The sequence below is a fragment of the Tiliqua scincoides genome, chromosome 6 (assembly GCF_035046505.1).
Source record: "Tiliqua scincoides isolate rTilSci1 chromosome 6, rTilSci1.hap2, whole genome shotgun sequence".
In the NCBI taxonomy this organism is placed as follows: Eukaryota; Metazoa; Chordata; class Lepidosauria; order Squamata; family Scincidae; genus Tiliqua; species Tiliqua scincoides.
This window is the reverse complement of record NC_089826.1, coordinates 63,960,884-63,971,923: the sequence shown is the minus strand read 5'-3', so window position 1 is coordinate 63,971,923 and position 11,040 is coordinate 63,960,884. Positions and strand designations below refer to the sequence as shown.

General features: G+C 48.7%; 1 protein-coding gene across 1 annotated transcript; it reads right to left on the bottom strand.

Annotated features, from left to right (window-relative positions):
• Positions 1 to 208: 208 nt before the first annotated feature.
• On the bottom strand, positions 209 to 1,081 carry LOC136656067 (integrase/recombinase xerD homolog). The gene has a single exon (XM_066632905.1). The coding sequence runs from the start codon at positions 1,079 to 1,081 to the stop codon at positions 209 to 211; it is 873 nt and encodes a 290-aa protein (XP_066489002.1).
• Positions 1,082 to 11,040: the final 9,959 nt, after the last annotated feature.

Sequence of the window (11,040 nt, the reverse complement as noted above, 5' to 3'; positions counted from 1 at the left end):
ACCAGAGGCAACCAACGCAGACCTGAAATAGAAAAGGCAACATAAGCCGTTGAATCAACAAAACACAAGATGCCCGCAGGCAACACAACCAGGGACTCCCGACTTACAGCCCCCGCACTGCACCAAGGCTGGCAACGCCAGTCAACATGCCCCCCACCACTGGGGGAGCCCGTAACAACTGCCGGCCAGGCCCCACCGACCCGCAGGCCTAACGCACATAGTACCGAAAGGCACCAGAGCGCCACCGGCCGATCTTTTTAATGGCCCCCGCCGGGAAGCCAAGCCTGGCTGCTGTCGACGCCGCACCGATCCGAAAAGAGTGCAGGCCAAACCGGTCGGGTGCCAAGCTGCGTCCCCGCAGGGCAGCGTGAAACACAGCCCTGAACTGATAAATGGTCAACGGAGAGGCATTTTCATGACGAAAAAGGGGGCCCGCACCCTGCGGCGCTACCCTGCGATAAGCGACAATCGCCTGTACAGGGCAGATCTCAACAGTAGCCGACCTCTTCAAATGGACCCACTGTCCTTTACCTCGTTGATCTGTCTTAGAATGCCTTAAAAATAAAGAAACATGATTAGCTCCCAACACACAATCACCCCACCGCAGGGCTCTATCCCCAGGCTTAAACTTGGAAATGGACAAAACCTCACTGGGACGAAAAGCCCCAAAAAATAAAACCTGGCAACAAGCCTTAAATAATAGCGCCTCGTAACGAGACGTACAGAGCGAATCAAAATCGGCACAAAGTGCCTTCAGCATACCAGGAATCACCAGCTGACGGGCGTCAATGGGTCTGGGGCAACTCCTTCTCAACCCTTCCAGCATTCTCCTGATCCGAAAATCAGAAGTGCTATCAACCCAATCCAAAGCCCTAGCCTGAAACGAGAGGGCGGCTAAATAGACAGCGATCAAACGCGCTGACAGGTCCCTATCCCTGAGGGCGATGATGAACCTCATCAGGTGATCCACTGGCAGAGGCCACGCGTCCGCAAGACGCTGCTGCTTGCGGAAAACCACAAACTCTTGAATCTTTCTGGCGTAACTAACCCTGGTGGCTGTCGCTAGAGAAGCCCAGATCATGTCCCGGGCGGTTCTGAGCCAAGGCTCCAAAGCCATAGGGGCATTGGGTCTGGGTCCAGCCATGCCTCCGGTGCCAGCTGCCGAAAACGCTCCCCCTGAAAACGAGAGAGAGCGTCGGCAATGCTGTTCCGCACACCGGGCACGTGCCTAGCTGAAAAAAGGGCGTTAATTGATAGGCACTGGAGAACAAACGCTCTTACCAAGCGCATGACCCTAGATGACTTAGAAGTCTGACTGTTAACAATTCTGACCACCGCTTGGTTGTCACACCAGAAGCGGACAGAAGAATCGGCAAACTCCTCGGCCCACACATGCACAGCAACTAAGATGGGAAAAAACTCCAGGAACGTGAGGTCCCGAGTGATGCCGTCCTGTACCCATTCACCAGGCCAGCGGGCAGCGTACCATCTGCCCCTAAAATAAATCCCAAACCCGTGACCCCCGGCCGCATCAGATTGCACCTGGAGCTCAGCCTCAACCAAATACCTCGACCTCCAAAAAGACACCCCATTGAACTGATCGAGGAACGCTAGCCATACCGCTATATCTTCCCTAAGGGACCGCGAAACACGCACGCGGTGAGATGGCCTACGTAACCCTGCCATTGCTTCACACATGAGCCTCAAGAAGGCCCTGCCTGGAGCCACCACCCAACAAGCGAAGTTGAGGTGCCCTACGAGCACCTGCAACTCCCTGAGAGTCAGTTTTTTGGCTGCAAAAGCCTGCCGAAGCAAGCCAGACAGCTTGACCAGCTTTGCCTCTGGGAGCCTACTACACTGATTAATGGTGTCCAACTCTATGCCGAGGTAGGTCAACCTGGCTACAGGGCCCTCGGTCTTATCATGTGTCAGGGGAACACCCAGTTGCTCACACAGCATCACAAATGAGTCAAGCAACAGTTCGCATGTTCCAGTACCTGCTGGTCCCATAAATAAAAAATCATCAAGATAATGCGCGGTGGTCACGTGACCAGTCCGAAATTGGACCGCCCATTCCAGAAAGGTACTGAAACATTCGAAATGGGCACAGGATATTGCCAAGCCATCGGCAATGCCCTATCAACTTAGTAGGCGCCCTCGAAGCAAAACCCCAGGTGACAAAAATCATCCGGGTGGACAGGCAACAGGCGAAATGCTGACTCAATGTCTGCCTTTGCCATCAAGGCCCCTATGCCACAAGACCGCAACCTCCCTACGGCCTGGTCCAGAGAGGTGTACCTGACCGAACACAGTTCGCCAGGGATGCCGTCGTTCATGGATGATCCCTCCAGGAAAGACAGGTGATGGATCAATCGAAATTCCCCTGGGGCCTTTTTGGGAACTACCCCAAGAGGGGAGACCCGCAGGTTGGGAATAGGCAGGGTTGAAAAAGGACCAACCACCCTGCCCAGGTCCAACTCCTTAGAAATCTTCCTTCTAACAACATGCTCTAACCCTTTAACGGAATGCAGATTCTCGGTCAGCACAGGCGCAACAGGCCGCACCGCCGGAATTCGAAAACCCGCTAGGTGCCTTGCTGGGTTCAGCCTTATTCCTGGCAATAAGATGCCCGCTATCAGAGCGGTCACCCCATGCCGGCCTGGATGGCAGGACTAGCTGTGTCCACAATTCCCATTGTGGGACGCGCCAGTCCAGTGCAGGATCATGTGATGCGCGTATGCGAAAATGGTGATCATATGCCACCCAAGCACTACCAGTATAGTCCCTGAAAGCCCTGTGTACTATGTCCAAATATTTGAACAGAGCCTGGGCGCGATTGGGATACATCTGGAGTAAGACCGAGGCATAGATGACATATCCATTTAGCCAATTGGCCCAGTTCTTGTCTATCTTGCACCTCCGAACAGACTCCTGATCCCTAACCGGTTCCCCTACCTTCGGCACGGGCTCAGGCTCCATCTGCAAAAGGCTGAATACATCCACATACTCACCTCGCCAGATTTTCTCTTTCACAGACAGAGCCAAATGCCCCCCAAGAGGAAGAGCAATGTCCCCATAAGACACCCGGGGGCGCTCACCTGCATCAAAACAGCCCCCCATCTGCATCCCAGGGGCAGCCAAAGGACCCATCAATTGGCCCATAGGGGGCACACCCGGCACGCCCTGGGCACCGGGTGCCCAGGCTGGAGGCGGGGGGGCACCAACCCCAGCAGCAGCTGCCGGGGCCTGCACACCTCCGCCCAGCGCCCCCTGTTGGTAAGGACCCCAAGGGTAATAAGGGTTAGCAGCCCCCCACTGAGACCAAGGCAACCACTGTGAAGCAAGGGCCACTGAAGGGAAAGCAAAGCCCTCCCTTTCATCCCAGACAGTGCCGACATTATTGCCCACATCCTGCACTGCCTCACCTGAAGGACCTACAGCCGGCTGCCCGCCACTGGGAACGGCGCCCGTAATCTCCAACTCTGGCACCTGGGCAACTGGGGCAGGAGGCTCTGAGCTGCCCACCCCACCTGGCTCCTGCACACGCCTGCTGGAAGATAAAATCTCTCTCAGTCTGGCACCACACCCCTTCCGAGTTGACCTACGCAGCGGGGTAACCACACCCGAGACCCCACCACCATCACCCTTCCCCACCCTCCTCAGGGCCTTCTCCTTTTCCCGGGCATCAAAACGTGCAAGCACAGCCCGAAGCTCATCAAACTCATCCTCCCCCTCAGATGAGAAGGCGGGAGGGGAAGGAGGAGGGGGAGCAGGTCGCTTGGGGGCTTCCCCCCCCCCGCTTTTGACTCTTCTTCCCCATGGTGTGGAACCCAGTGACAAATTCCCCCCCCCCCGTGTACTAATATTCACAGTAGGATACAGTGCTAGCTAGCACAAAGGGGAGGAGGTGCACTCCTGGGCTCCCCAAGCCCTTGGAAGCCGGCAGGTGCCACAGGCAAGTCCCCCCAGGCGAAGAGCCAGCACCCCTCCGAAGCGCTCCTCCGCTGCCCAGTCGCTCGCTGCGCTGGCGCCTCCCTCGCAGGTCCGCCGCTCGCTGCGCTCCGCTGCCCAGGGGAAGGGACGCAAGAACGCTTCCCACAGCTGCTTCTCTGCTGCTCCTCGTCCTCAGCCCACCAGCCCTGGCCGCAGGAGGAAGAGGGAGGCAGGCTCAGCGCTCCTGCTGAGGACGCGACCGTCCTCGTTGCCGCTCAGGAATGCACTGAGCCTGGGCGGAGCGCGCGCTCCGCACCAGAGCTCTAGTCCCACCTCCCCAGCCTTGAGAACCAATCGCGGCTCAAGCCTCAGCCTCAGTGCACGAGGCGGGGCGGGGGCAATCGGCTGCTAGCGCCCGATTGGCGCTAACAGCTGTTATAAATACATGCGCAGAACCCAGCTAGGTTACTGGGTTTCAGGGGAAATTTAATATTTGCAGGGGGCAGACTATAGTTCAGCATTAGAAGTCTTGCTTTGGATGTAGACAGTTCCAGGTTCACATTGTAGCATCTCCAAGGAGGACAGGGGAAGACCCTCTGAAACTGTTGAAAGTCATCACCTGTCAGCATAGACAATAGTGAACTAATGGCCTAAGCAGAAGGCCACTTCCTATGTAATAGTTAAGGCAGGGGTCACACACATCCACCAAGCCTCCTCACCAAGTGCAAAGCTCTAGTATATGGTCTCAAAACAACTTTATGCAACCTACATAAGTGAGCAAGCACTGTAAATTACAGCAGTATTGTCCTCTAGCATTTTCAACAGTTGAGCTAAAGAAAAAAAAGGATTCAGTCTCACACCTGAAGATCTCTATTAAGGTAAATAAATAGCTCGTCTGTTTCTCTTGATCTTGGTTAACAATGGCATTTCCCTCTTTTCCTTTACCTTTACACTGGCCAGGAACTCTTTAAAGCCCTTTCCTCCCCACCACCTACACCAGGTCTAAGAAGGGGGGGAATCCCTGGAGCCTGGGGATTGTGGGAATACCTGTAAATTGTGGGAATAGGTGCATTGAAAGTGGATTAAAGCTGTAGTGGAAATGCAGCCCAGCTCTTCTCGTAAGACCAACATGTATTAGTACAGTTCAAACATGGGAAAGTAAAACTTATATCTTCAGCCCAGAACTACTAGGTCCCAATAGTATGTCACCCAGTTCTCAGAATTTCCAAGCCCCAATAGCTCCATGCTTTCTTCTAGTTTAGTGTGTGTAGAACTATATGTGTTTTGTCTGCATGTGTTTTGACATTCTTTGATGGTGAAATTAACAGCATAGGGAACAAATAAGTTGAGCACAGAAAGGAAAGAAAAATCAAAAAAGGGCCAGGCAAGTTTATTCATCTGGATGATTTCACCTGGACTTTGTTTTAAAATCATCACATAGTATTGAGGGAGATAGTGAAAACCAATCTTTGGATGCCCATGCATAATTGGAAGAAGAAAAAGCAAATGAGGAGGACTTGCTGAGGTAGAAGAAAAGAAACACAGTAGCACTACTCAAAAGTAAGGAAATTATCCCATTCTGGTCAATGTTTCATTTAGTTCATCTTACTCATGTTAAGTTAAAACTGCCATTTTAAAACTTGTTTTAAAAATGTAACATCTGGTTTGGAGGAAAATTTAGGAAGGGGGACCAATCAGGTATCTTGCCCCGGGTCCAATGCCAGCTCTCAGTGGCTCTGACCTCCACACCATCCCTTAGGAAAGCACTGACAATTCTGTTTCTGACTTTGTGCCCTGTCAGGTCAATGCCTGCTTGAAGCCAGGGATGTCTCCAGCCATTTGGTGTAAGCAGTCAACATTGCGGTCATATGATTGGCTAAATCTATGAGCAAATTCACATGTTTACTTAGCCGAACATCTCTTTCCATAGCAGGGAAGCAGGTACACACACAACCTTCCTGCATAAACATATTGTAACACTTTGGGGCACTTTGTACAGAAGACGGTTACATGCAGTTGCCCAATCTGTGTAAGCCAGTGGTACTCAAACTGGTGGGTCACAACCCACCAGCTTGTGTAAAGGTTCTCCTTCCCCTTTAAGGAGTGGGGGAAGGGGAGAAGCAGCAACTCTATCCCCAGGATGCTGAAGGGGGTGCTTTTTTTTTTTTTACAGATGACCAGTACTAGCTGCGGGAGTTGCAGGGAGCAGAAGGGAAAAGGAGAATAAGGGAAAGGGAAAGCAGAGGAGGAGAGAGATAGTGGGAAGTATAAGGGAAAGGAGAAAAAGAACTAGGAGTAATGGGCTTATGTGGGCTAGCCTGGAAACCTAACAACATTTTGTAACACTGGCAGTGCATTTCCATTACAAAACAACTGACTTACAGACTTCTGCAACACAACTGTTTGTAAGTCGGGGGCTTCTTGAATCCACCAATACACTGTCTGCTTCATTTACATCCTAAGGATGAAAACACAGTGGAAGGAACAAGGATATGTCCTGTCTCAGTGACAGATAAAATGTGAAGAACACTACAGGGGCTAAGAAATGCTGTCAACAATACCGCTCCTAATATAGAGGAAGCAATCAGTCGTTGAAGATGCATCGACTTGATGTGTTTTCCCTCCACTACCCTGACTTTGGCAATCAGCGGACCATCTCTGAATGATTCTTCATTCTGGAAATACCCAGTGAATAAAAAGAAGCAGAACTAAGAACCATAAATGAGCCAGGATCGCTGAGCAGAAGGTGATTACATCTTGAGGATTTTATAGCGCTGAATTTTTAAAGCTGCCACATTTGGGTTTGCCTTCTGGGTATTTTGCTGCCTACCTTTAAACATGCCTGTTAGTGGGACAAAAGTGCAGCATTTATTCAAATAAATAAGAAGGTGTTGCCAAATTAAGAACAGATGCATACATATATTAAAGGGGAGCCAAGCAATTGATAAAATTAGGTTGCAAACACATATAAAACAGCCCAAATGAGTTAACACAGTGCTAAAAGATGCAGCTTCATTTTCTAGAGTACTTTAAATAAGAAGGGGGGAGGATGCCAGCCCTGTGCAGTGAAGGGGACAAATAAATGGATATGTATGCCTCAAAACAAAATAAAAATATATAACTGCCTACAACAACAGCAGCAAGGATTTGGGTCTGTTCCCTCCTTCTAGTACTCTTTAATATGCAGAGGTCTAAGAATTTACAACTTAGCTTTCCATAATGCACTCAAGTGGTATTGTAGTAAATCTATCCAGTTAAAACCATTTAAAGGACCCATTCAGATATTCTCCAACAAGAAGGTAATATAATAATCACTTTTGTGTAATACATATCTGGAAGCGGCTGGCACAGGGACATCCCACACAATGGCATATTGTACACCCAACACAAATTTTATACACTGCAGTATGGAGCACTGGCATATAGAACCTTTTCAGTGGCTTCTGTTTCACATGAAAGGGATAAAATGTGAAGCTGCCTACTGTTCACCATCTCAGTTTAAGGCCCGTCCCTTCATCAAGGCCACAACTCAATGGTAGAATATATGCTTTGCATTCAAAAAAGGTCAGGTTTGATCCCTAGCATTTCCAGGTCAGAGTGTGAAAGACCTCTGTCTGAAGCCCTGAAGAGCTACTGACAGTTAGTTTAGACCAATGGTGCCCAAACCCCGACCCAGGGGCCATTTGCGGCCCTCGGGAACTTCCAGTTCGACCCGCAGGAGACTCTGGCCCTCTAGAGACTTGCCAGAGCCCATGCTGGCCTGACACAACTGCTCTAAGTGTGAGGGCAACTGTTTGACCTCTCGCGTGAGCTGTGGGACAAGGGCTCCCTCCACTGCTTGCTGTTTCACGTCTGTGATGCTGCAGCAGCAGCTTTGTACGAGGCCTTTTATAGGCCTTGAGCTATTGCAAGACCTTCATTCATTCATATAAGTTCCATCTCTAATATATTCATTTATGTAAATTTATTCAAATTTGAAATGTAAATTAATTCTTTTTTTTCCCCAGCCCCTGACACAGTGTCAGAAAGATGGTGTGGCCCTCTTGTCAAAAAGTTTGGACACTCCTGGTTTAGACTATACTGAGCAACATGGTCCAGTGGCCTGAGCTGGTATAAACCAACTTCATATGTTCTACTCTCCATGCTGAGAAAAGCTTCATCTATCAATTGATGCCTGTCACAAAACACTCACTCCTTGTTTGAATCAACCTAATGACAGTGGTCTACAAACCAATGAAGCCAGTTTATTTAGTCTTCAGACTACACGGTCCCACTGCCTTTTGCAAGAATAAGCATGCGCATCCTATCCACACTTATGACTTATTGAATTCCTGCACAGGATCCCACTGGTCAACAGTTAAAAAAAATAAGAGCAGAATCCTAACTGCACCCTATGCCAGCCCAAGTCCCTTGGCCAGCCTGGGAGGGTCGCAAACGTTCCGTAAAGCATGTTTGCACCTCCTTGGGAGGAAGCCAGGTTGGTGCTCTGAGAAGCACCGGCCTGTGGAAGCTGACAGAAGCCTCTGTGCCAGCTTCCCCCAGCTGCTTGCGTTGGCTCGGATGAAAGGTAGCCGTGGGGGTGGGGAGGAGGAGGGAAGGAGGTATAACTGGGCGGGGGGAGGGAGGGCAATGGGCAGCCTGGGAGGGCAATGGGCAATGGGTGGGCGGGTGAGGAGCGGGAGGCAGGGCTAGGATCCAGCAGTTATGCTGAATCCCAACCCCCGTTCCCAGGGAGAATGGAGCGACTTCAAGTCACTCCGCTCTCCTCAGACTTGCGCCACCTCAGGAGGTGGCGCAACTCCAAGGAGACCCATAGGCACCAGCAGCCCTTACCCAGGGGTAAGGGGAAAAGTTTCCTCTTGCCTCTGGCTAAGCTGCTGGCCACAGTCCTGCACTGGATACAGCGCAAGTGTCCTGGCTTGCCTGTTCCAGTGCAAGTTAGGCTTGCGCCCTAAAGCTGTTTCACCAGATGGTGGATCAGTTATCTGCACTGCTGGAGTGAAATCCAGAAACAATGTCATTCAATGAAGCGTTAAAATTATTCACCAGCTGCAATTTTAAAAGATTTTTAGTAACTACTGAACTGCACAGGGCCAGTGACCCAGTTGTTCTGCGGTTCTTGTTATCAATACAATTGACACTATTACATATCATTTGCAGGCCTCATCTCCTTCCACAAATCAATAAGAGCAGCCAATTTGAACTTGTCAATGCACCAGCTTTTGTAGCAACAGCTCACTGAGCCCTCTGATAATACCTTGGCAGTGTGTGTTCCTTATAACTACCAGGCATTTGCAGAATCCTTCTGGGGTTTAAAAAAGGAACACCAAAGAACCTGTATTTCATTCAGTACTGAATAAGAGAATAAAACAAAACAAAAATAAAGCATCTCTTTATTTACGATCATATTTATTTTGGGCTTTATATTATTATTTTTATATCCATTGCAAGGTCCTTTTGAAACATTAGTTACACAGACATAATTTTTCTTGGTCTTTTTGAAACTTTTCTTGATTCCATTAATATATTTCTGAATCTGATTTTTCCACTACCAGATATTTCTCCTGGAGTCAACAATTTAGCTTTGAAAGTGCTGCTGTCATATTGTTTGCTTGTCAAATAGCTTTAAAAGCTAGACAATACTATTAGCCATGGTCCTGCAATGATGGATGACTAGCTTGTGCCCACCTGCTGCTTTGCTACTTGGTATAGATGCCAGTTTCTTTCATGCGTAGCTGATTGTCACTAGCGAACCAGCGCTGTGACTTAATCATAACAGAGGGGACAAAAAAAACCAGCGCAGAGTCTTTTCTGTTGACAAACAATTCTATGGAATGCCGAGTTTATTATTAAAGCTCAAAAGTAAGAACCAGCACTGTGCACTATTTAGAAAGGATTTTAAAAGTATTCATATTTATATACAGTTCTCTTTATATGCAAATTCATTATCCACGAATTTGCTTATCTGCGAGGGCCAAATTGCCACCTATCTCTCATTATCTGTGACTCTGTTCTTGTTATCTGCGAATACTGTGCTGTCGAACTCGGGTCAGGGGATCCTGGAAGCAGGAAGGCAGGCACGACAAAGATTGTGAGAGGAGAAGGAGAAGAGACAATGGCCTCCGCATGGTAACACCAGCACAATGCAGGAGGGAAAAGTAGAGACACCTATACAGTTTATGACTGACATGGAGAGGGTTGAGATAAAAGAGCCATCACTATAATTTTATCACCATAACCTTCAATGCATCAAGGGATATTGAGCACAAAAGAGAAAGCATCAGATGTTGGAGATGCTGATGAGGCCTCAACTATCACCCAGCCCCATAGACTTCCAGTTAAGATTCATGTTGATAAGTTCACAGAGTGTATGGTAAAGAGAGTTCCCTGGAACCTAACCCCCTTTTCCCCATAGGCTCAATGATTCAATATCCACTAATTTGTTATCCACTAGGTTTTCCAGGAACTTAACCTAGCGGATAACAAGAACTGGCTGTAAATATATTCAAAAAGTATTTCTCAGGCTGGTTATTACCTTGAAAGCTCTAAGCTCCTTAGGCCCAGGATATTTAATGGATCACAGGAGCATAAGAAAAGCTGTGCTGGACAGCTGCATTAGTGCTGGAAAGTTGGATAGGATTGGGCCCTGAATCTGCTACACTGCAGTAGTTTGCACACATTTAGCATGGGGATCCACTTTTTAGAATGAGAATCTGTCAGGATTCACCAGAAGTGATGTCATGACCGGAAGTGACATCATCAAGCAGGAAAATTTTTAACAATCCTAGGCTGCAATCCTACCCGCACTTACCCAGGAGTAAGTTCCATTGACTATCATTGTTAAAAGAATATACATAGTAGCTTGTTAAAAGTACAGGTCTGTAACATTTCCTGAGATGCAGTCACATACCATCAAGTCTAATATTAAAAATAAAATATTGAAATGAATGGGGACTCACCTGAAAATGGCTTGCAACCCATCTGGTGGGTTCCGACCCACAGTTTGAGAAACACTATGTTACAGCAATGTGACTTCCCTTTGTATTCACTCTGTCTTCACTTTCTCCCATATTGGGCCAATTTAGGGCTAAAAGTAACATTCAAGGA